The sequence below is a fragment of the Ovis canadensis genome, chromosome 13, assembly GCF_042477335.2.
Source record: "Ovis canadensis isolate MfBH-ARS-UI-01 breed Bighorn chromosome 13, ARS-UI_OviCan_v2, whole genome shotgun sequence".
Lineage (NCBI taxonomy): Eukaryota > Metazoa > Chordata > Mammalia > Artiodactyla > Bovidae > Ovis > Ovis canadensis.
Genome location: NC_091257.1, coordinates 53,883,539 through 53,910,354, shown reverse-complemented (window position 1 = coordinate 53,910,354; position 26,816 = coordinate 53,883,539). Strand labels below are relative to the sequence as shown.

The 26,816-nt window shown below is 47.6% G+C and overlaps 1 protein-coding gene across 1 annotated transcript in view; it reads right to left on the bottom strand.

The window, feature by feature from the left end:
• The window catches only part of SLC24A3 (solute carrier family 24 member 3), a 425,626-nt gene that overhangs the window by 350,142 nt on the left and 48,668 nt on the right, over nt 1–26,816 (bottom strand). The window contains exon 2 of the mRNA XM_069547821.1: nt 2,717–2,845. Within this exon, the coding sequence (XP_069403922.1) occupies nt 2,717–2,845 (129 nt within the window). The remainder of the gene's footprint in view (nt 1–2,716; nt 2,846–26,816) is intronic.

Here is a 26,816-nt window from a genome sequence, read left to right as displayed (position 1 = left end):
AAAGGATGGGGAGTGCAGTAGGAATTCTGGGAACACAAAGCAGGGACTTACTAAGGGGAACTGGACCTGGTGTCTTAGGGGTGGAAGAGTTTGTGAGTTCCTACTCTGCACTCATGCAATGGAAGGGACAGAGGGTTAAACTAGGTCTGCTTCCCAAGTGAGGAAGCAAGCCAGCCCCATCCCCCAACTGTTTCCACAACCAGAACACATGTCAACCCATCGCCAGCCTCCCGGTCAATTTCATTCCAATGGCCTCTCCAGCCAGGGGTTCTGAGGACACAGCCTGAGAATCCTGGTGACATCAGAGGGCACCAAGCACACTTCACACCAAGAGCCAAGTTAACTCCCACCTCTGACCCTGATACTGTGCTTCCCTTGGCCACACCGGCTGCCCCCACGCTCAAGTCCCCATGTGGACACTCAGTGCTGGGCACAGAGGGAGCCCTGACACCATCCCTGGGAGCCGTGAGTGCCCTGCTCTGTGACACCATTGTGGACAGGAAGGAGGCCGGTCCAGAAGGCTGCTTCCCAGCCTACACTGGAGCTGCAGGATGGGGAGCTCTTATTTGTTGCCATCCCCCATCATTGTTGCCCCTCGGAATCTCTCCTCTCCTCCTTCCCTGCACCCCCACTTTCTTGCCAACACCAACAGGTGCTGGCTTCAGCTCTTCTTAGCTGGACATCTTCTGTTCTGCCTGTGAGCTGAGTCATTCCTGTCTCATGATGGCATTTCACGCACCTTATTCTTTTACACCTGTCACTCTGAAAAACACATTTTTTGAAACAGTCAGCAATGCCACTCACAGCAAGCCAGCACCATCTCCCCCGACACACGGTCCCAACTCCAGGGAACAGAAGCTTCCATCACTTGGCCCTGCACAGAGCCAGACCCCAGTCCCAGAGCAGGGCTCTGTACTTTGTCTGACGCCATTCTCTTGCATCCAAAGGTGTGCCCATGGCGAGGCTGGGCTCCTAGAACTGAATCTCCTGTCTCCTGACGTCCCAGTCACTGCCCGCATTCTCACTGCAAAAAGATGCTGACATACCTTTGACTGTAAGACCCGATCAGCAAACAGGGTTACCAGCACAGCAGTGACCTGAAGCATCCCTGCCACGCCCGTTGGGGCAGGCCCCCACAGAAGCCCACCTCCCAGGAGACATGCAGCTCTGTCCACACGATAATGGCACATAAACCTTCAACCCGGCTTTCACTTGTAGCTCACGCAGCCCCCACGTGCTTCAGTGAAGGGTATTCTTTCAGAGTGCTACATAACAGCCACAGGGACCCTTGAATTCTCCAGCTTAAGGAATATAGATTATGTCAGGTTGTAGGCTGTTTTTGGCAGGGAAAGGTAATCTATTTTTAGTTCTTTTCAGCCATCGCAAAGGGAACCTCTATCCACCTTCCCAAGAAAAGTACAGACACACAATTTCACCTTCTGTAACTTGAGGGCTAAGGTTCTTTGGGCTGCAGTGAAGACTGTATATGTCCATCTAGGCTGATGCTTAAAATGAGGCCAGCGTTTGCATGTAAGATCACTGGGTGGGTGAGCTCCCAGGCCCTTAAAGGGGGCACACTTGAGGCCCAAGACTCCACCACATAAGGAAGGAAGAACCACCCTCGCCCCGCCCACAAGACATCTGAGAACTCCATGTCAGGGCTGACAATATGGCCACAAGGCCAGACCATCCCATGAGCTAAAATGTTTTTTTTTTTAATTTTTAAAGATTATAAAGATTATAAAAATCTTTAAAAATGTCTTATAGACAGAGCACCGGCTTTGGGTTCCCTGCAGCATACAGCAAACCCCCCTGGCTCTCCATTTTACACACAGCAATGTACATGTTTCACTGCTGCTCTGCGGCAGTCTGGGGAGGCAGGATGGGGAGGGAGGTTCAGGAGGAAGGGGACACATGCACACCTATGGCCAATCCGTGTTGATGTGTGGCAGAAACCATCATAGTATTGTAAAGTAATTGGCCTCTAATTAAAAATAAAATTAAATAATAAACATATACTATAGACACAGTATCAGGTCTTCAAAGCCTAACATATTTGCTCTCTGGCCCTTTTCAGACAGGGTGGCTGCCGCCTGGTCTAAACAAGCAGACTTCATCTGTCCAGAGGCCACCTGCCTTGGCCAAAGTCTGGCTGAGCTGAGTTCAAGTCCCTTTGATCCCCTTCTGTTAGTTTTCTCTTGAAAGTTCAAAAACATTAGAGGTAAAAAGTTCTGAGGAAAGGCACATTCTATTTATTCTATCAAATATAACTGCTGACACATGAACATCCATTTCTTCCAAGCTCAACATCAGAGGTGAGGGTCTGGTTCAACACCTGTACCTTTACTGTGACAGAAACAAGGCTCTCGCTTAAAAATCAGGCAGAGAGGACTCCAGGCATCAAAGTGAAGATGACCACAGGACATCCTCACCCACCTGCTCCTGGCTTGATGCCCCTTGGGATGGCACCAGCATCCATATTTTAGACCAGGACTTTGACTTACCTTCTCCCCCACTGCCCAAGGGAACAAACACAGAGGTGGAAACACACCTGAATTGTCCCCCTGGGATCTTGCCTTTGCATTTCTTAGACACCTGCCCCTAAATGTTCTCAGAGTCTCTCTGGATCAGAACTCAGAGGAAAACCCCAGATCCGGCCCTTCCTGCCAGTAGCCCCGTCCCCAGGATAAAGGCCCCAGTGCGCCCGTCATCTTACCTGGTTCAGTGCAGTTCTTGCTGCTCCGCGGTCCTGCATCTTCTGAAGTCAGCGAGTCATTCACCTGCATTAACTTCCTCCCCACGGTCCACTGTGTCTCTTGCCCAATGAAGTCCATGAAGTTCAGGTCTAGGGAGAAAGAGACCACAGCCACACATCACTAACAACTGGTGTGACCCTTGCCCACACTGGGTGCGCAGCGCCCTCAGCCATCAGTGCTCAGGCCCGCTGACAGCCCTGACACCTCTGACCACCACGCTCAGCATCCCGTCTCTAACTCCAGGCGGGCTTCTCCAGTGCTGGATCCTGCCAGGCCCCCAGCGGCAGCCCTCAGCCAACGACTGCTAGGGGGCAGTGTATAAGCACCTCACTGCTCCGGGGGGATAACTGATGTGTGTGTTCTAATCCAGATTCCAGTCTACGCCACTGGGATGACTCTCCAGATGTCTTCAGGGCGACTTTCCTGATAAGTCAGGCTTTATTAGCTGTTGTCCTTCCCTGTCTTCCTGGACGAAGAAATGACAACCCACTCCAGTGTTCCTGCCGGGAGAATCCCATGGACAGAGGAGCCTGGTGGGCTACAGTCCATGGGATTGCAAAGAGTCAGACACGACTAAAGCGACTAAGCATGCATGCATTCCCTCTTAATTCTGTGCCCCCAGTGACATGCTGAGAAACGCTGGACAACCAGTTCTCTGTAGGAAAAGTCCTGATTTGTAGCCACTGGTCAATTTCCATGGTGTAAATTAAATTCTCACCATGTCCAATTTCAAGCTACCAATGTGACCTCACTGAATGTGGACTTAGAAAAAGAAAGGGCCCAGTTGGGTCCACTAAGTCAGTTAGACTGGCTCCTGCTCACCAGCATCTGGTCCCCAACCTGTATGTCTTTGAAGGGAATTCCCTGGTGGTCTAGCGGTTAGGACTCTGCATTTTCACTGCTGGGGCCCAGGTTCAATTCCTGATGGTGGAACTAAGATTAACAAGCCATGTGGTGAGGCCAAAACAAAAACAAAGAAGATATTTATATTCAGTATTTCCTTGAATCACCTCCCAAATAAAGCACCTGCAATTGAACTCCTGCTCAGAATCTGCTTCTTGGATCACCCAGGCTAAGACACCATGTCAGCATACCTAGAGCCTAGGCTAGTGAATCCCACATAACAAGATTTCCACAAACATGAGATGAAGAGCACGAACCAGGGGAAAGCTGATCACTGAATGCATGAGTAGGGCTGAGGTCTCCAACTGAGACGCCCATGAAGATGGAAGTGTCAGGACAAAGAACAGACACAGAGGGACACGTTGGGGACAATGTGGTGCCTTCTGCTCAGGATGTGTTGAATCTGAAGTGTCCGTGGACCATCCACAGGGTGGTGTGCTGCCCAGATAATGTGGGTGCAGACACTACAGGGCAACAGTTCAGCTACCCAGAACATCAGGAAAACCATAAACAAGCAGGGAAGCATATGGCAAGTGTATGAATGGGATTTCCTAAAGAGAAGGAAATGGAAGAAGAAACCATGGGAAACTCAGCATTCCTCCAGAGAAAGTAGAGTCAAAGCCTTCAGCAAAAGATCATGAAAAGAAAGAAAAGAGCAAGGGAAGTGGTGTTACAGAAGGTAAGCAAAAAGAGAATTTCAAAAAGGACAGAGTTCCCAATGGTCTTGACCACTATGGACAAATCATGTAAAACAAATTTTTTTTTTTAATCATGTAGGACAAATGTAAAATAACAACAGAGCAGGACCTCAGAGAGTCCTTAGATTTTGGAAACAGCACACAGATGGCTCTCTCTAGTGGTTTGGAACCCAAGAAAGACATGACATGAAGCTCTGGCTACCTCTTGAGTGTCCAGAGTTGCTGTGGTTAGAAAATGGATGTAAGAAAAAGCAAAGAGCCTAATTCATGGGACCAGTGGCCTTTACAAAAGGCCAGAGGCTGGGCCCCACCCAGTCACACCAACCTAGTGTTCTGAAATGGTCAGTGAAGAGTTGAAGGGCATCATACCCTCTCCTCTATTTCCATGGTAATTCTAGTTTCTCAAATGATGTCACTTTCATTATGTAACTGGAACCTCGTGACACTGCTCTGGAAAGAAAGACAGAGCCTGATCACTGTCTCCTGGGTTCACTGCTGTCTCTCTGACACCAAATCACTGCTGGCTCAGAGTAGGTGCTCAGGAAGTTCATGTTGGAGTCACCATTCCCACTTGGTGAATGGATACAGTAAGACTCATGGAAGTTTCTGGAAATCACAGTGCATGTGGGCATCTCACCTAAGCCAATAGGACACATATAAGCCTGCAGCTCATGCACTGAGGTCTTCCTCAATCAACTGGAACCTGCTCCCATGTGTAAATTTATCAAGCAGCTAATTACAACTTTACATGTTAGCCAGAAGAGCCCCTATGTTTATTCTCTCTCTCTCTTTCTCTCTCTCTCTCTCGACTCTGTGTTTCTAAGGCAGGGGCTGTGGGTTCCACCCCTGGTTGGAGAACTAAGATCCCACGTGCTACACAGAGAAGCAAAAAAAAAAAAAAAAACTAGCATATGCAGCCCAACTAGAATAAACCATAACTTAAGACTAAAATACAAAATACCTACATGGTGACCAGATATATCAGTTTAACCATAATTGTGAAGACAATCCTAAAGATATTTCAAGGTCAAAGCAAGACACTTGTACAGTCTGGTTTACCTGAATAGTTAATTCTTAGGATTAAGAATAGTGACAAGCAGAGAAAAAATATTGCAAAAATTCATAAAAAAGGAAAAAGGTCAGTGGCCTCAACATTCAATAAGCAGACTTAAAATACCATATTATCCTAAACAATCTCAGAATGTGAAGTAAGACACCTCGTTCGTCTCAGGCTGGGTTTCCAGAGAAGCAGCCCCTGAGGACAGAGACTTGAGCATAGGTAGTTTACCTGGGGGCGGTGATCCCAGGAAGCACCCACGGGGGACAGGGCAATGGAGCAGGGTGGGGAGCCAGCCGGAGGAGGTGTGTTTCAAGTCTGAAGCTAAAATGCGTGAACTAGAGGTTGATCCCTCTGGAAAGCTCTAGGGGACAGTGTAGGTATGCAACTCAGACACCCAGAGGGTGAGGGAGCTGGGGTATTTACCCACCTGCTCTTGGTTTGCCATGGGTTGAATGAAGGCTATTCCCAGGGGATGCTCATTCCCTGGCACTTCCAATCAAGATGGACTCTGGTACCCAGTAAATGGCCTTAGATAATTAGACACAGGTGCTGAAAGTTGTACCAAAGATGTGAGGACAAGTGATGCAGGCAGGATGCCAGGGGCATCGTTCCGCCTACATGAGACCAACAGAGTGGGCTCTCTGCTCTCATAATCTGGGTTAAAGAAAAGTGTCCTGCAGAGCTGCAATCCTAACATTCAGGAAGACTCCAACATTCTGCAAAGAAGCAAGAGCATCCCTTCCAGTGACTTCCAAAGTTCTTTCTCAGGCCAAATTTCCATAGTTCTGTAATTCTGAGAGAAAAGCTGATACCAATTAAGAGATGTAAAAATAAAGCCAGCTATTGTAGCAGAAAATGAGAGGATTTTTTTACACGATGATTCAATAGCTTCAGGAATTAGAGACTATTAAGGCAGTGCCTCTGGATTCCAAAATCTACAAACTTTAATCTCAACAAAAATATATTTGAGCACTGACCACTGATACACGGATGCAGAGACCAGTGTCTGAGAACATAACAGTGATGGAAAGAAAGCACTGTGTTCACTCACTTCCCACTGAGGACCACATGTGACAATATGACACCCCATTTTCTCTGTCCTCACAAAATTGCTGAAGAGGTAGGAAGAGGCAGTTAGTTCTCAGGTTAACCTTCCTCTGGAGTAAACAAATTAGAGTAGAAGTGATCTGCCTAAACTCAGAGCCAACCCATGGCCACATCTACCACCAGCTAACAGTCATCACAACAGCCATTTATTGAGTGTCTATTTTGTGCAAACAACTTTCCATTCTTCGCTATGTTTCATCTCAACAGCCTTCTTTTAGAACTGTTAACTCCGATTGCAAATAAGGAAATCTAAACACAAAGAGGTTAAAAGACTTGCCCACAGAGCAAGCAAAGAGGAACAAAACAGGGATCTGAACCCAGGTCTGGGGATCCCCAAAGGCCACCTTCTTGGTAGATCCCTGGAGAGGACAAAATCCATCTGGCCGTGTTACTCAGCTACGGCAAGACAGAAGCATGACGCAGCCTGCACCTTATAACAGGTGACACCATCTCATGGGGTCTCCTTCCCCCAGAAACTCTTAGGACCAGTGATGAGGCAGGAGCATCACTGGAAAGAAAGCATCACACACATAAAAGAAAACGGTCCTGAACCCCACTGGATGTAGGATGCTCAGCTCAATGTGGATTTCTCAGAGACTCAGCCAGTCTCTTGGTCACGACATGGAGGGTTATAGTCTCAGATTCAGGGAGCAGGGGCAGGTGGCCAGTGGGGAAGGCGGAGGGCTTTGGAGAGGTGCCCGTTTCTCTCCCCTCCGCACCCCTGGCTTCCCTGGACTTCTCCGCTCTGCAGGGGCTGCTGCTCCATGAAGCTACGCTTGAGCAACGTCAACAAAACCCCTTGGCCCCCCTCCACCGTGTTCCTGGCTCCTCCTGCCAGGCCCTGGAAGTTACGAGTTGACCTAATTAATCAAGGACAGGGGTGGGGGAGGGTGAAGAGGGAAGCAGCAGGCTCACATGTCCTGTGTCACCAGCTCAGAGCAGCGGGACAGGAGTGGGCCATGGAGCTAGCTCAGCGTACCTGCCGGAGGAAAGGGGTTCCCGACTCGAGACTCAAGCACAGGCATTAACAAAGGAGCATGGGGCTGGAAGCCAAGTTTCCATTACGAGCTGTGTGCTCTCGGTCTCTCTCTCTTCTCCTCCCCTTCCTCCCCTCTGTGACCAGGGCCTGGAAAGCCCAAGGAGTCCTGACCCCCAAAGAATGGGTTTCCTCGGGTGCCCCAGACCCCTCAGCTTCACCCTAAGACTAAATAAATACCACACTTTTCCTCTTCCCAAACAGGGCCCTAAGCGGCAGAGAGGTAGGGCTACCGCCACCCCTGCTCCCAGGAGGGGAGGACCCCTTTCAGATGAGGGTTTGCTGAAGCAGCAAGAGAACCATCCCCCAGCCTCCTGCCCATGTGCCCGACCACCATCCTGCCCCTTCTCCCTTCACACCCTCCCCGGGGCTTCACCCCTTTCACTGGTGGGATAAAGCAGCCAGCTGGGACCCCAACCCAGATTCAACTCCAAAGGCCAGATGTGCGTGTCCCACCTCAGCCCGGGGCTCAGGAGCCCAGGGAAGTGGCCTCCGGGGGTCAGCAGGCCCCCTTGATGGAACGTATTAACTCTCCCCTGCCCCAGAACCAGGACACAGCATTTCTTCTTGAAAACAGGGATGGAGAGAAATACCCAGAAGGCTCCGGACAGCGAGTGGAGACATGGAGTCTTGCAGAGAGCCTCATGCGACCCTGAGGACAGCGTGTCCAGGAAACTCAGTGAACAGAACAAGAGACGGAGCCCATGGCCACAGGGCTGGCCCCGCTGAGCTATAAATACCCCACCCTGCGGTTTACACAGCTGTCTCCACTCTGGGCGCCCCGGGCCTTCACCCCGGGGTCAAAGGTGGGTTTGCATCAGCCTGCAGCCCCGGGACCGCCTTCTGCAGACTCCCCTGCACCCTCTCCTAGCAGCCCCCTTCCTGCTCCCCATCCACCCACTGTGGTCCTCACCCTCTGTGGTTGAATGGGGGGGTGGGGGCAGGGCTGGCCTCTGCATGAGGATCTTCACACCAACTTCTGCAGCTGGAAGACAAGCATGGCTCTGCAGGGCTCTTGGTCCTTGGAAAGGAGAACTGACTGTGGAGAGCTAAGAGCCCACCATACCTACCAGGAAAGGAAGAAACCGGAGGCTTTATGGCCTGGACGTTGGCCCCTCCATGGCCTCAAAACTTACAGAAAGACAGAGAAGGCCATGACCTCCATTTAAACCTCTCCTCTCTCTGGTGTCCAGGTGCCCTGTCCAGCAGGTGCCCATCTCCTGTGCCCTGGTTGCACGATGGTGATCACAAGCCAGGCTGCACTTGAAACGAATTCCAGTATCAAGGCACCGCACCCCCATTTCAACAGAGAAACCCCATGGAAAGTTGAGGTTTCTTGGTCCTTCTGATAGGAAAGAAGGCTGAGCACAGAAGAATTGATGCTTTTGAACAGGCCTGTTGGAGAAGACTCTTGAGAGTCACTTGGAAAGCAAGGAGATCAAACCAGTTAATCCTAAAGGAAATAAATCCTGAATATTCATTGGAAGGAGTGATGCCAAAACTCCAATACTTTGGCTACCTGATGGAAAGAGCTGACTCATTAGAAAAGACCCTGATGCTGGGAAAGATTGAAGGCAGGAGGAAAAGGGAATGACAGAGGATGAGATGGATATGGTATCACTGACTCAATGGACATGAGTTTGAGCAAGCGCCAGGAGATGGTGAAGGACAGGGGAGCTTGGCATGCTACAGTCCATGGGGTCGCAAAAGTTGGACATGACTGAGCAACTGAACAACTGATGGGAAGAGGGGACAGCAACCCCTGGCCACCTGCCCCAGGGATGTGGGCCCTTCCACCGATGCCTATCCTCTGCAGGGCTCCCACACACAGCGCTCAGCCAGCAGTGGCAATAGCATCTCCCGGGGCTTACAAGAAACACAGCACTAGATCGAGCAGAACCGGGCTCCGCACAGGGCACAGAGGAGGCTGGGCTGCTGAGCCCAGGCCCCAGTAAACAGCTTCAAGTGTTACTAGCCAAAAGACAATGGTTCCAAACGTAAGATGCAGAGGGAGGCTGTAGGGTGTGGGCAGAGGGTCCCTGCCCAGTGCTGCTGGGGCCACGACGGAGAACAGGCGTAAGATGCCAGGGCTCTGGGCTGGGCGGTCAGATGTGTGCTGTCCAGTCAAGTCCTGCATCCAAAGAGGCTGGTCCTGTGACCACTCCCCGTGCAAATCCACCCACAGGAGGGGAATGGGCAGGTCCAGCCATCTCTCCCCACAAAGTCCTGATGGCTGTAGTGTCTCCCCTTCCCTCCTGACTCCAACCCCTCGCAGCCCAGCCTACACACCCTCCCAACAACCACACTGTCACAGAGCTTCACTCAAAGCCCCACCTGGTAGGACTGGGGAATCATCACAGCATCCCCAGGAAAGACCCCCAGTGATTCTACATCACCCTTTGTGGGTCATGCCCATTGATACAGGGCTAAATTTAAATGACAGACCTGGGAATTTTAGTGGCAAACCTAAAAAACAGTCCAAGTGTTTGAGGTTCCTGGACAAAACCCAATGTGTAGTCCCTGAACCAGCCACCTCAGCATCCCCTGGGAGCTTGTTAGAGATGTGGAATTAGACCTCCAGGGAGGCTCTGAGTTTAAACAGGTGATTCGTGTGCACACTCAGGTCTGGTTGGCTCTGCAGCCTGCTGTTGGGTTGAGTCTTTCTCTTCCCATTTGTTCACAGACAGGGACGGCTGAGCACCTTCCAGTTCCCAGGACAGCACTCGGCATGATCTCTCCACCTCTAAGTCCCCAGGGATCGAGAAGGACCCCCTCATTGAGCACAAGCCCCTGCAGGAGACGTGCTCTGGCATCCAAGATGCAAGCTGGCCGCCCTGAGACACTTCCTCCACGCACGCATGCATGCTAAGTCACTTCAGTCATGCCCGACTCTTTGCAAACCTACGAACCTATCATCCACCAGGCTCCTGTGTCCCTAGGATTCTCCAGGCAAGGATATTGGAGTGGGTAGCCATGCCCTCCTCCAGGGGATCTTCCCAACCCAGGGATCCAACCCACGTCTCCCATGTCTCCTGCACTGGCAGGCAGGTTCTTTACCACTAGCACCACCTCGGAAGCCCCACTTCCTCCATACCTGCTTGAAAAAGAAGATCAGGTCTAGGCAGCTGGGTTTCAAAGCTTCCTCTTTTCAAAACAGCTCCCTTCTTCCCCACTTCCTTACTAACTAAAGCAAACAGATACATTTCAAGGACCCCAGGAGCTGGACTTCTGGTCACAGGATTCACTACCTTGGGCATCTGTGGCCAGATCTGTTCCTAGCTGTGGGCTCTTGGAAAAGTGAAATCACTTTAGCTCAGTTGCTGCATCTGAAAACTGAAAGGTTTGAATAATCCCTCCACTAAAGTCCTTGAGCTTGTATTTTACAAAATATAGGGTAGAGTCGTATACCCCAGGAGGATGGGCTGCATGACTTATTAAAGAGTGGGAAGAAAAGATGAGAACCCCCACAACTGTATTACATGCCAATTTAAAAATAAGAAAAATGCATATTTAATATTTATAAATGCTGGCTGACAGTAGCACCCCCACTGAGCCCAGGTGCCAGCATGTCCCATAATTAACATAATAGAAGGGCACTATCAGCTTCTGCAGGTGGCAGGCGACGGTCTTGCTCTCAGAGCATCAAGCAAAGTGCCCTTTAGATACACTCAGAGAAGCAGACTTACAGATATTGTTTGAGACAGTAAAACTTTTATACTATTTTGAAACGAGATGGGGGCATGATCATGAAATCTTTTTATACAATCTGGATGTTCATTATCATTTGGCAAAGAACTCTTTGAAACTGTTGAACTTAAAGATGAATTATGCATTTCTCTTATAAAAAGACAACAGCTACAAATATGCCGACCTTTTCTGAGACGACTGTAGCCAACAGCTAAATATGCATTTGCTAGATATTTTCAGAAAACACACACACGCACCCTTCAAGGCGGCATTTTAACCATCAGGTGAAAAAGTACCTACTTTCCTAGAGAAATCTTTTCTAAGGATAGAACATTTTGAAAACAAATATCAAGAAACTGTATTGCCTTCCAGAAATGATAGAAATCAGCAGCATCTGAAACAATCATATTTTCTACCTTAAAACGAAGATGCAGAATTATGTTACCTGATTAAAAACATTCCACACACAAAGAGTTTCAATGAGTTTTGAATCCATTTGTTAAAAATATGTAAATTCAACACCTTCTGAAAAGTAGCATGATTAACTGATTGAAACCAGAAAAAGTGAGAAGTTGTGAACAAGAAGTCTTTGCATAATTGGTAGATGAGATGGAAAAATTAATGTCTTGATTTAGTAGGTAAGGCTTATGATGTTTTTCCCCATTTGGATCTGTGTATCTTAGTGACTTATCTATTTAAGTTAGGACAGCCCATAAAGTCAATACTAAACTGAATCTTTAATTAAAATAAACTGACTTTCAATTGGCTGTATCTCAAACTATGAAACTAGTATCTTCAAAAATGATTTTAAAATATTCAATCACACTGTCCTCAATAAAATAGTTCTCATAGAACATAACAGTATCAATAATCATATACTTTAGTAAAATTGAAATGTTTTGCTCTATTTTATTCTTTATTATTGCCCTATTATTAAATCTTTATTATTGCTCTTATTAAATCTTTATGATTGCTCTATTACTATATCTTTACTTTCTTCCTCAAATTTATGTTTCTTGATACATAAATCCCTCGGACAGCAAGGAGATCCAACCAGTCCATCCTAAAGGTAATCAGTCCTGAATATTCACTGGAAGGACTGATGCTGAAGCTGAAACTCCAAAACTTTGGCCACCTGATGTGAAGAGCTGACTCATTTGAAAAGACCCTGATGCTGCAAAAGATCAAAGGCAGGAAGAGAAGGGGTCAACAGAGGATGAGATGGTTGGATGGCATCACCGACTCAATGGACATGAGTTTGAGTAAACTTCAGGAGTTGGCAATGGAAAGGGAGGACAGGCGTGTGGCAGTCCGGGGATTGCAAAGAGCTGGACACGACTGAGTTGACTGAACTGAACTGATTATTAAATCTTTATTATTGTTTATATTAAATCTTTATGATTGCTCTATTACTAAATCATTATTTTCTTCCTCAAATTTATGTTTCTTGATACATAAAAATCAGGGGTGGATCCAGGTTTTGTGAGAGCTGTTCAGTTCAGTTCAGTTCAGTTCAGTCGCTCAGTCGTGTCCGACTCTTTGTGACCCCATGAATCGCAGCACACCAGGCCTCCCTGTCCATCACCATCCCCCAGAGTTCACTCAGACTCACGTCCATTGAGTCCGTGATGCCATCCAGCCATCTCATCCTCGGTCATAGGTGAAGTTTATGTAATGTGGAGGTCCCTCTTTTAAACAGAAAAGTTTAGAAACACAAAATTAGATATAAGGCTTACATGTAAGTATATACAAAGCATACATTACAGTATGAGAAAGAGATCTGTTCAAGAAAATTAAAGATGCCAAGGGAACATTTCATGCAAAGATAGGCTCAATGAAGGACAGAAATGGCACAGACCTAACAGAAGCAGAAACTATTAAGAAGAGGTGGCAAGAATACACAGAACGATACAAAAAAGATCTTCATGAGCCAGACACGATGGTGTGATCACTCACCTAGAGCAAGACAGCCTGAAATGCGAAGTCAAGTGGGCCTTAGGAAGCATCACTATGAACAAATCTAGCGGAGGTGATGGAATTACAGTTGAGCTATTTCAAATCCTGAAAGATGATGCTGTGAAAGTGCTGCACTCAATATGCCAGCAAATTTGGAAAACTCAGCAGTGGCCACAGGACAGGAAAAGGTCAGTTTTCATTCCAATCCCAAAGAAAGGCAATACCAAAGAATGCTCAAACTAGCACACAATTGCACTCATCTCACACGCTAGTAAAGTAATGCTCAAAATTCTCCAAGCCAGGCTTCAGCAATACATGAACCGTGAACTTCCAGATGTTCAAGCTGGCTTTAGAAAAGGCAGAGGAACCAGAGATCAAATTGCCAACATCCATCAGATCATCAAAAAAGCAAGAGAGTTCCAGAAAAACATCTACTTCTGCTTTATTGATGCCAAAGCCTTTGACTGTGTGGACCACAACAAACTGTGGACAATTCTGAAAGAGATGGGAATACCAGACCACCTGACCTGCCTCTTGAGAAATCTGTATGCAGGTCAGGAAGCAACAGTTAGAACTAGACATGGAACAGCACACTGGTTCCAAATAGGGAAAGGAGTATGTCAAGGCTATATATTGTCACCCTGCTTATTTAACTTATATGCAGAGTACATCATGAGAAATGCTGGACTGGATAAAGCACAAGCTGGAATCAAGATTGCCAGGAGAAATATCAATTACCTCAGATATGCAAATGACATCACCCTTATGATAGGAAGTGAAGAAGAACTAAAGAGCCTCTTGATGAAAGAGGAGAGTGAAAAGGTTGGCTTAAAACTCAATATTCAGAAAACTAAGTTCATGGCATCTGGTCACATCACTTCATGGGAAATAGATGGGGAAACAATGGAAACAGTGACAGACTTTGTTTTTTGGGGCTCCAAAATCACTGCAGATGGTGACTACAGCCATGCTCCTTGGAAGAAAAGTTATGACCAACCTAGACAGCATATTAAAAAGCAGAAACATTACTTTGCCAACAAAGGTCCATCTAGTCAAGGCTATGTTTTTTCCAGTAGCCTTATATGGATGTGAGAGTTGGACTATAAAGAAAGCTGAGTGCCAAAGAATTGATGCTTTTGAACTGTGGTATTGGAGAAGACTCTCGAGAGTCCCTTGGACTGCAAGGAGATCCAAGCAGTCCATTCTAAAGGAAATCAGTCCTGAATATTCATTGGAAGGACTGATGCTGAAGCTGAAACTCTAATACTTTGGCCACCTGATGTGAAGAACTGACTCATTTGAAAAGACCCTGATGCTGGGAAAGATTGAAGGCCGGAGGAGAAGAGGCCAACAAAGGATGAGATGGTTGGATGGCATCACCGACTCAATGGACATGAGTTTGAGTAAACTCCAGGAGTTTGCGATGGACAGGGAGGCCTGGCGTGCTGCAGTCCATGGGGTCACAAAGAGTCAGACACAAGTGAGCGACTAAACTGAAGGTGTCCTGTTTTGCATTTCCTGACAACGAGGTCTGAGACAAAGACTTAGTGGAAGTAGTTTATTGTGAAAGGGATTCCAGGACGACAGAGTGAAGATGCATGGAAAGCATGGAAGGGAAGGGAAACAGGAGCTTTAAGAGGGGTTATACATGGGGGATGATATGGAAGTTGCTGTCATGGCAACAAAGGCAGAGCCCACTGGAAGCTCAGAGATGCACCAGGATTCTTCCCCAAACCATCCTGCAGCAGGATAAGGGCTGTGGCTCCCATTACCCCCTGGCTGAGGGCTGCCCTAGAAGCATGAACTCCCCCAAATTCTGAGCTGCACTTTCAGGTGGGCCACGCCACCAACCAGACCCACCTCGAGCCAGAGAGACATACGGTCCAGGCTTAAGGTGGCACCATCACCACAGTGGAGTCTGAACCCACGTGGCACTGCCCTCAGCAGCTGCAGCTCCAACCCAAAGGAGGGCAAAAGAGGTATCTTGAGGGCCACTCAGGTGTGTCAGCTACCGAAGGTAACTGGGCCTCATCTTACAGTCTCTCTCAAAGCAAGTGGGAAGCTGTGATTGGTCTGGGGCCACATGCATATTTTCTAACGATGTTTTCCTTTTCTCCACCTTCTCTCACCACGGAACTTGATGCCAGAACTAAAATATCCTCTGGACGCTTCACAACGGAAGGATAGGACCAAAGAGGGGAGGGGCCGAGTGGGTTTCTTTTAGCTGGAGAGCCACTAAGTTCTCACATTTTCCTACACTTTGGCCCACTGCTCACATATTTCCAAGCCAGAAACCGATGCTTGCCAGAGGCGAACAGCAAGGTTGAACTGAAATAAAGGGAGCATCCATGCCCCCAGGGTTCCTTCCCAAGTCAGAGATCTCCCAACAGGACTGGGGAGACAAAGGAGGGAGCCCCCAAATGGCCAGGTGGGGACAGGCTGACCCACACCTCCTTCCAGCCTCCCAAGCCACCACTTGCTGCCTGGGCAGGGACACCTTCGCTTCTGTCATTTCAGCCCAGTAGCAGCTCCTCCCCACACAGTGACTTCCTCGCAGCGGATTTCTACTCATTCATGCATGCCCCTCTGGCCACTCCCTCTCCTAAAGCCTGAGAGATGCCACCAGCCAAGGCCAGTAATCCTCTGCCAGGGAGCCAGGAGGAAAACAAAAAAGTAAAAGGCCTCTTCCATTGTTTCTAAAAGTGAAGGAAGGAGGGGACAAGGGAGAGGTGGTCAATAAAAGGAAACATACACACACACAAGCAGACTGAGATGGGGTGATGAAGCAAGGGATTCTGGGAACCAAGGGCCATGCCCATCTCTTTCTGAATTATGAATTCATATAAGGAAGGGGAAAGGGCAGGGAAGGAAGCTGCACCCCGTCCCCAACACCACCCGCCCCGGTGACATAACCAGTCCATTGATCACACCAGCCTATCTGCAGACACAGCCTCCAAGAAATCCCCCAATCTTGAATTGTCTTCTGGGTTTTACACAGGTGACTGATGTATCAGATTAAACCTGGCGTTAAGATAAAAGAATTGTCCTGAGAAACATCACACTTTGGTTTAAATTCTGGCTCTACAACTTTCCCACCCAGGCAGCCTCATAGGCATGAACCTTTTCCTAGAAGCTGGCCTTACACACGTGTGATCTGTCCCAAATACCAGCCTGTGCTGTGCTGTGCTCAGTCACTTCAGTTGTGTCCAACTCTGTGTGACTCTATGGACTGTAGCCCTCCAGGCTCCTCTGTCCATGGGATTCTCCAGGCAGGAATACTGGAGTGGGTTGCCATGCCCTCCTCCAGGGGATCTTCCCAACCCAGGGATCGAACCCACGTCTCCTGCAGCTCCTAAATTGCAGGTGGATTCTTTCCCACTGAGCCGTCAGGGAAGCGCCTAAACAGCAGTCTACCTGGATGCACAAAGCTTTTTAATAAAGGCAGTGAGTCTATGTTACACCCAGTAGTTTGTGCCTCCTGCAATACAGACCCCTGGGTAGAAGACAGGCTCAAGGATGGACAGTACAACATGGGGAATATAGCCAAGATTCTATAATAACTACGAATGGAGAGTAACCTCTAAAAACAACAGCGAAAACGCCAGTGTCCCCTCCTCAGGGATCCAGGACTCATCGGACCACATCACCACCCAGCGGCATGAGTGACAGCACCTGGCATGTTCCCATGCATCCCCTCGTCCCTGGTCATGGCGGCCTGCCAGCCCGCCCGAGCATCCCTCAGCTGCAAACTGGATAGAGAAGGATGGAAAAGGATGAGGAGTTCCAGTCTAAACGCCCCTCCCTCTGAGAGGCTTCTCCTCCTCAGAAGAGCTCAGCGAAGCCACCGAAGGCACTGTGAACCATGCCAGCTGGTTTACGAGGAGCCGAAGCCCGTGATGAGTCCCGGGAGGGGGCAGAGTCTCCGAGGTGCTTGGAAAGCCTCTCCTTGCAGCCTCCTGTGCCAGGGCCACCCTGATGGGGTTTTCAAATAGAAACACTGCCTCTCCGACTCGAGGGCATCTCACCCTTTCTGATGACAGGTGTGAGCTGTCACTGCTGCCAGACAATCAGCAGTGAGGACTCACTGAGTAAGAGGAGCGTGGCCATCTGGGCCGCGGTCACCTACCTCAGGCAGCCAGAGCTACGGCCCATGTCCTCCATGGTCAGGGAACTGGGCCTGGGTGCCCTCAGCCTCTCTAAAGGGTTCCTCTCCCATCTTTTATGGGAAGCAGTAAGCCGGAACATTCTCTTCTCCAGAGGCAAAGACGTACTGGCTCTTTCCACAAATGACTACCAAGGATGCCCTAACTGAAACCTGGGACATTTTAAAATCTCTGGTTTATTCTTTGTTTCAGGTTTCCTTAACCTTAAATCACTACCGCTCTTGCTACTATTTCTAAATATCACAGAGATGTAACTTCAGCAGCATAACGAATGGACCTCCGTGAGCACTGGGCGCCGGGTGCCGGACAGAGGGGCACATGAGCTGGACTCAGGATGCTCACCTCCCTGAGAGGGCCCACCTCCTGCCAGGCGCCACTTGCAGCTCTTGCCTCGTGTCCCAGTGCTTCACTCATCTGCCGGCACCCTTGGGAGGTGTGCGTCTGCACTCCCACTTCCCCAGTGAGAAACCCATCACTTGGACCCTAGGCCGGTGACTTGCCCAAGGGCCCATCCTGAACCCGGCTGCAGGCGGCGCCTGGTACAGGTCTTCAGCACCTGGAGGGCCTGAGGACTTAACTAGCAGGACAAAGATCTGAGATGCTATCTGGCTTTTTAGCAGCAGAACTTGGCCTGGCACCTTCGCCTGATAGTTTCCATGCCAGGAATCCTTCCTTCACCTTCACCTCCTAAAGTTCAGGAGTCTTGCCTCAGTTTCACTCAGAAGCTATTTTGTATAAGCTTCCCCTTGACGTTTCCATCGGAGACACAGGAGGGACAGGCCTGGTTTTATACAAGTAAAATATGATGTGAGAATCATGCTGAAATTTTACTGTGTTAAAAAAAAATGCTGCAAATACTGTATAGCAAAACATTAAAGGAGGGACTTACCAGGTGGTCCAGTGGTTAAGACTTCACCTTACAATGAAGGGAGCGAGGGTTCGATCCCTGATGGAGGAGCTAAGATCCCACATGCCTCCCAGCCAAAAAACCAAAAACATAAAACAAAAGCAATACTGTAACAAACGCAATAAAGACTAAAACATGGTCCACATAAGAAAAAAATCTTAAAGAAGAGTTAATGGGGAAATCTAGGAGATGGGTATCTCAGTGTTCACTGCAGTTATTCCATGTTTCTGTATGGATGGATGTTTTCATATAAAACATTGAGGGGAAAATAATGTTGCAGAAGGTCCCAAAGGTACATGATTATTCATGGCAATCCCTTTATAACATCTTAGAGTGATAAAAAAGAAAGATTATTGCAACATGGCCAAGATCTATGTGTCCAGGGAGCCCCTCCAGAGGGGGCCAGTCTGGGGCCACATGTGGTGTAACACCTTGGCTGGGTCTTGCCGCTCAGCCGTGCTCTGCTTCCAAGACCATATCTACTGCGCCTAAAAGGCCTCAAGTGGCACGGTACTCTCACCATGGCGCCTGCCCACCATGGCTGAGTGTACCATAATCACCATCATTAAGAAGACAGCCTCTGATCAGTGTCCCTTCCAGAACCAGGACCTGCAACATCACATGTGGGAACCAGTACATTCAGCACCTCCCAAGTTGCACCCTTGTTTCACTTCCTCTTCCAAAACCAGCGTCTGACATCTGTTCTCATCTCAGGGGCCTGGAGGGCTTCCCCTCAGTAACAAAGCTGTATCAGCAAAGTGTGCTCTGGGGGCGGGGTGGGGATGGGGATGGGAGGGTGGAGGTTTGGGGGGGGCAGGAAATCATTTGGCTCAGAGGCCAGTTGTCTCTGAACAGCTCTATTTCCAAGGTCTCCTCTAGATATGACCAGGACAGGAGAACACACCTGACTCTAATTCAATTACGAAACAGGCCCCATCCCTGCATTGATGTTAAATCTAGAGGAACAGCTTTTCTTTAGTGAATTACTGCCGGGACAAGACAGGGCCTCCACCTGAGTGTATTGAGGGTCCCGCAGCCTATGAATACTTCCTTGCTCCCCAGCAAGGAAGGATAAATCCCCCGCCCACTCCACCCACCCCACACCCCACCCCCAGGCCCTGCCCTGAACAAGCTCCGGAGGAGCTGGGGTCTGCTTATTCCTCTGCTGAGCTCTCTGGAAAGCTCAGACTTAGTGGAAAAACTACAGGAAACTGTTCTCTCTCCTATCTCCCTCATCACGATGGTTTCAATTACTGTTTTCTCTGGGAATTCAATTAATTGAAAAGAAGCACGGGAACTAAAGAAGTTTACTTTTGCCTTATTCCCTACAGAAATGTTAAAAGGGGCTTTTACAGAAGGCCTTCACTCCCCTAGGCCCCTGCCTAGACTTTGAAAGGAGCGGAAGAGCTCAGGGCACAGGAAGCGGGCCATCAGAGGATCTGCAGCAACAGCTGGTAGAAACAGGGGACCCAGGGGTGCCAGCCTCCAGGAGCTTAAAACTGTGAACAATGGCACCTCTGGTTTAAATGCAAACAGGTGAAAAGACAGGCAAGCTGTTTCAGGCATCCCTCCCAACAAGGACCTACTCTTACGCAGAGCCTGCAGACAACGGCTTGTGGCCGCAGGGCTCAGAGACTCTGCCAGTCTTAAAGAGGTCCCTGCAGGAGCAAAAGGGGAAGACTCAGCCCACAGGGGAAATATCAGGCATGTCCAGGAGCTTTTCTGCCCTGTTACTTCCCAGTTCTGGCAGGTCTCTCCATCAAGTGCAGTAACTGAGACACCCAGTGAAAGGCAGGAGAGAGAAGGTGCCTTCTATGAATTCATTCCTTCAAGGAATCAATCACTACTAAGAGAAAAAGACACTTCCCCAGATGGTCCTCAGCCCTCCCTGGAGGTAAGATTGGAGGCCAAGGTCCAGACTTTGTCACTGAGTCTTTTACGGGATAGAGGATGCTCTCATGGTCTTCTAGTGGGCCATAATGACTCGAGGAATCCAGGTGCACTGCCTCGGCCAGGCAACGCTTCAGCCCGTCTGCCAGCAAGGGATTTACTGCCTGTTCCCTCTGGGTAGCAGCAGTCCTGGAGTCAATTTTCCAAGGAGGATCGATTGAGGAAACCACTGTTGAAGCTCAGATTGTAAATTTTTTTAAACAGCCCTGTCCAGGGTTACAGATGGCCGTGGAAGGCTCATGGGGGCAGGAGAAAGTGTCAGCCCAGCTCTCTGGCTCACCTTATGTGACTCTCTGTCTCCTTCCAGGATTTCTCTCTAAAAACCTATTTTTGCAAATTGTTTAAAAAAAGACCCAAGTTGGGTTTGAGCCATGGTACTAGATGAGTCATCAGAAGTCCAAACTGGGGAAGGTTTCGTGGAAGAATATAATTTTGGAACCAGGAAGGTCCTTGGAGAATGTGAGCGCAGCGCAGTCCAACAGAAATACACTGCGGGCCACGTATGCAATTTCACATTTTCTTGCAGACACATTAAAACAGTAAAGCACGGCAGGTGGAATTCATTTTAATCATGCTTTCCTTAACCTGATATATCCAAAATATTATCATTTCACCATGCAATAAGTATAGAAACTATTTCATCACCTTTATTGAGATAACAACTGATCTACCATAAAATTCAACCATTTAAAGTGTACAATTCAATGATTTTTTTATATGTTTACAGAGTTGTGCAATCATCATAATCTAATTTTTGAATCTTTTCATCACCCCAAAAAGACAATCATTAGCAGGCCTCTCCACCCACTCCTTGCCCACGAGGCAGCCACTCATCTTCCCTCTGTCCTCATGGATTTGCCTCTTTTGGACATTTCATATCATTGGGGTCACACGCCATGTGGTCTTTGGGGACCGGCTTCTTTGACTTAATGTTTTCAAGGTTCATCCATGTTGAATCAGTATTTGTACTTCATTCCTTTTGCATATATACATATATGCTATATATACATATATATATATATATACATATATATATATATATATATATATATATATTTGGCTGCTCCAGGTCTCAGCTGCAGCACATGGGATCTTTAGTTATGGCATGCAAGATCTCATTCCCCGACCAAGGATGGAACCCAGGCCCCCTGCAATGGGAGCTCGTTTTAGCCACTCGGCCACCAGAGAAGTCTCAGTACTTCAATCCTTTTAATGCCTGAACAGTATGGATAAAAATTATCAGTGAACTATTTTACACTCTCTTTTCATACTTAGGGCTTTCCTGGTGGCTTAGAGAGTAAAGAATTTGCCTGCAATGCAGAAGACCCAGGTTCAATCCCTAGTTCAGGAAGATCCCCTGGAGAAGGGAATGGCTACCTACGCCAGTATGCTTGCCTGGAAAATTCCATGAACAGAGGAACCTGATGGGCAACAATCCATGGGGTCACAAAGAGTCAGACACGACTGAGCAACTAACACTTTCATTTTCACTCTTGTACTTAGCCTTCAAAACCCGTTGTGTCTTGTACACGTGGTGTACATCTTAGTTGGACAAGTCACATTTCAAGTGCTCTGGAGCCACATGAGGCTCATGGCTCCAATATTATTGCAGATCCCATCATCTTCAGAAAATTAAATAAAACCCTGGAAGAAGAATTACTTGCCCGAGGCCACAGGCTGGTTAGTGGAGACATCTCAGCATGAACCCAAGTGCTGGACCCATCTGATGGTACCAAGCTTTTCCTCCTCACCTATGCTTTGGGCCATGTGGAGAGGATACAGATGAAAAGGAACAGGCTAGACAGATATCAGTGGAGGTCCACAGGTCCACTCTCCTTCCTCAACAACACTCCCAATGTGGTTGGCTATCATTTTGTTTCCACCTGGGCACAGGCCCTAGAGGACAAGGGCAGGGCACCCAGCCACTGTCACCCTAAAGAAAGCACCTCCCCACCATCCAGATGAGCTGGTTCAAACAGCAGTAGCGGCTAAAAGACAACAAAGGTTAAACTGATGGGTCACCAGGAATAACCCCCTCACCTTCCCAGATCCCTCAAGGGAGGGAAGATACAGACATCACCTACTCTATGGGGTGCTCATCAGAGGAGACACAGACACACAGGGAGGAGAGCTTGTTGGGTTAGGGAGAGTTCGTGAAATTGCACCCCTTAGAAATAATGTTACCCATGGATTCCCACCCCACGAATCAAAGGTGTTTACTACTTATGGGAAAGAGTAGATGTATTCTTTCTTCTGTAGAGGCTACAGTTTAATAATTAATACCAGATACTTTGATGGGAGTCATGCCCCAGATAGTCTTCTAGCAATTAATACACAGCAACTTTCATTCTCCCAAACCTTTGCAGGAGTATTTTTAAGTATTGAAGAGGTGACTCACAATATTAGTTTCAGATGTACAACAGTGATTCAATATTTTTTATAGATTATAAAATCCATTCAAAGTTATTGTAAAATATTGGCTATGTTCCCTGTGCAGTACAATATAACCTTGTAGCTTACTTATGTAATATATTATAGTTTGTGCCTCTTAATCCCATGCCCTATCTGCTTCCTCCCCTGCTCTCCCCACTGGTAACCACTAATTTGTTCTCTGTATCTGTGAATCTGTTTCTGCTTTGCTATAGTCATTCATTCATTTTATTTTTGTATTCCACATATAAGAGATAACATATAGCTATTTGTCTTTCTCTGTTTGACTCATTTCACTGAGCATAATACCCTCCAAATCCATCCACACTGCTACAAATGGAAGAATTTCATTCTTTTCTATGGCTGAGAACTATTCCATTGTATATATAGACCATGTCTTCTTTAACCATTTATCTGTTGATAGACACTTAGGTTGCATCCATATTTTGGCAACTGTAGATAATGCTGTTATGAACACTGGGGTATGTGTATTTTTTGAATTAGCGTTTTCTTTGGATAAATAGCCAGAAGCAGAATTTCTGGTATCACACTCCTTGACTTCATATTATACTACAAAGCTATAGTCATCAAAACAGCATGGTCCTGGCACAAAAACAAACACACAGGTCAGCAGAACAGAATAAAGAGCCCAGAAATAAATTCACGCACTTATAGTCGATTAATCTACAGCAAAGGAAGAAAGAATATACAGTGGGGAAAAGACGGTCTCTTCCATAAGTGGTGCTGGGAAAACTGGACAGCTACATTTAAAAGAATGAAATCAGAGCAGTCTCTAATACCATGTACAAAAATAAACTCAAAATGGATTAAAGACCTAAATATAAGACCAGAAACTATTAAAATCCTAAATGAAAACATGGGAAGAACACTCTTCGACATAAAATGTAGCAGTATTTTTTGGATCTGTCTTCTAAGGCAAAAGAAACACAAGCAAAATAAACAAGTGGGACCTAATTAAACTTTAAAGCTTTGGAATAGCAAAGGAAACCATCCACAAAGCAAAAGACAGCCTACTGAATGGGAAAAAGTATTTGCAAATGCTATGGCTGATAAGGGGTTAATATACAGACTATCCTATAACTCAATATCAAAAATACAAACAACCTGATTTTTTAAAATGGGCAGAAGACCTGAATAGATATGCTTCCAAAGACATACAGATGGCCAACAGGTACATGAAAAGATGTTCAACATTGCTAATCATCAGAGAAATGTAAATCAAACTACAATGAGATATCACCTCACACCTGTCAGGATGGCTGTCACCAACACCTAAATGGGGGATGGGGGGATGGGGGGCTTGGGAGAGAGGTCAAAAGGGGGGGATATATGTATACATAGAGCTGATTCATTTCATTTTACAGCAGAAACTAAAACAATGTTGTAAAGCAATTATATGCCAATAAAAATTAAAAATTAAAGTCTACAAATAAAAATGCTAGCAAGGGTGTAGAGAAAAGGGAATCTTTATACACAGTAGGTAGGAATGTAAATGGGTATAGCCACTAAAGAAAACAATATGGAGGTTCCTCAACTTAAAAAAGAGAGAGAGATTTTTTTAAATTATTATCTGCATTTGAAGATGAAGATGGTACAGAAAAGTAAGTTGTCCAAGATCACAGAGCTAGTAAGCAGCATGGCAGGCATCTGAACCCAGGCCGTGAGCTCCAGATTCCAGTTTCCTGCCACAGAGCTGCGCTAGAGAAACCTGGGACACTCAGGGAGCCTAGGTCTCTCCCTGTGAACTCTCCTCCTCTTTGCTGGACCCCCGCCAACCTCCCCGCCCACACAGCATGGTCTCTGGAATCATGCCTTCCAGCTCCAGAGAACATTCGCTTGTGGCCACCCCTGCCTAGACTTCCCTTGCTAAAGGCATGAGTCAGGAAGACCAAAAAAAAAAGTTCCTTATGAGTTATTATTACTTGTCATCACGCTTGTTGTACGAGCCACAAGGGTCCAGATTTATTACACTGGAAGGAAAGCTGTTGAGTTTGTTGCTGAGGAATGACGGACTCCACAACACTTGGATTCACTGCTTTTGTCCCCAGAAACATGCTCCCCACCCTCACCCAACTGCCTGAAATCCTAGCTCAAGACAGTAAGCAGCCCTGTGAGGGCAGGAAAGGCAGCTTCCCTGCCAGTGAACCCAGCCTTCACTCACTGAGGATGGAGTGGGGTCCCCAAGACCTAATCCCCCAGCACCCCCAGGGCATCTGGGGTGACCATACAAAGGTATCAGGGTGCCTGGTGTCCACTTAAGAGTAGATGGCTATCTGTCTGCCCCAGTAATGTCACCCTGTAGGAGGACACACTGGGATGGCAAAGGCCAAAGGTCACAATCCAGCTGGACACTGGCAGATGTGTTTAGTTTCGTTCATACAGTGTTGTGAAAGTTCCCCAATTTTGTACCAAAAGCCAGATTTCCAGTTTCTTTTGCAAAACCAGAAGACCTGGCAAGACAGGCCTGAGTCCCTGACACAAAGGCACTTAGGGGGTATCTACTCCCCTGTGAACAGGGAAGCCCCCTTGTCCGCACCCCAGTCCCCACCACTCCCCACTGCCTTTCAAGCTCCTCAAGCACAGATGCAGAGCATGTGCCCTGGATCTGGCTGGGAGGATGACAGCAAGGCCTGGGCTTATCAAGCAGCCCCAGCTTACCTTTCCCCTTAAGCCACACTCAAACACACGGAGTCGTGTCAGCCAGCATCGCTCCTGTTCTGTGATGACACCTGCCTCTCTGCACCCGAGTCCCTCTCCTTCTTTGTCCTTCCACTTCCTGGCTGTTCTTGTGCCCACTGAACTCTGAAACATAAATTCAGAGCTTGTATTCCCCTAACATGTGAAGGCCTTGTCTCCCCATCCATTCCAGAAGCTAGCTCTTAGAGAAAAGGAACATTTCATATACTTCTCCCAGCTCCTTTTCCTGCCAAAGTGGGTTGGATCCACGGTGGGCACTCAACAAGAGTGACGTGCATGAGGAGAAGAATCTGATGGGGAATTGGAGGAGGACCGGGGCAGAGGCCAGGACTTTGGCAGCTTCTTACTGGTGGAACCTGTACCGAGACCTTGGAAGGCCATGGAGGACAGGGCCATAGGATACAGACAAGGTTCCCGTCAGTAAAGATGCTGATAACTCAAAATTAACAACCACAAGACAATGAAAGGGGTGAACGCCAGCTGACATGGTTCAAGGGTCTGAGAAGCCCAGAGGATTGCAACCCAACTGCTCAGAAGAGCTCGGGCTCCATGGGTGGTGCTGGGCTGTGTCAGGTGACGCCTGGCACGGGGCTCATCCATGGGTGTCACACACACCTGCATCAGATTCTGGAGTCTGAAATAATTTCATGCGTCTCATGTAGTAAGAACGTCTTAAAAAACGACTGACTCCTCAAGCCAACAGAGGCAGATCACTTAACACTCAACATGTGGGGTCACTGGATGAATTTCCCAGGACATGACACGGACCCTGGGATGCCCAGATGTACGTCCAGAGGATGGCAAGCTTCAGGTCTGTCCCCCTCCTGCACCCACTCCTATAGGAAAGGGCAGATGAGCCCATGGACCGCAAGGGAAAACACTGGGATGCCATCCATAAATGATACCATTCTGTCCACTGCCAGGGCACAGAGCTATTGCCTAATCCCATGGGGAGACCAAGCATCCAGGAATTGCTTCAGAAGTTTCCACATGACCGTGCTTCACCCTGAGAGGCAAAGGACCCACTGCATAATTCTATAAATCCAAATGCACACACATCTTCTGAGATTGTGAAACCAGGTGCCACGTTTTCGTGTATCTCTTTAGAATGTAACACGGAGCCACCAACACAGGAGAATTCTAAATATGAATGTGGACACCCCCCCCCCATATTGGAAGGCTTACTGGAAGATTAAGAAAAGTTTATGATGGGAGCCATGAAAAGAACTGTTGAGTAAGAAATATGGACTTGTGCTGTCTAGTTCTTGCGATCCAGCAGGACAAAACCACATAGAGGAAAATGTCCCAAGACAACCCAAGGGAAACTGTAAGGGGATTCTGGAAAATAATGCGCCCCTGTTCTAATTTTAGGCTTTTTTTAAACTAAGAGGAGAGGTAGGAAGGGAAAAGAGAGCAGTTTCTGAATATCTTTCTGAGTATTGGAA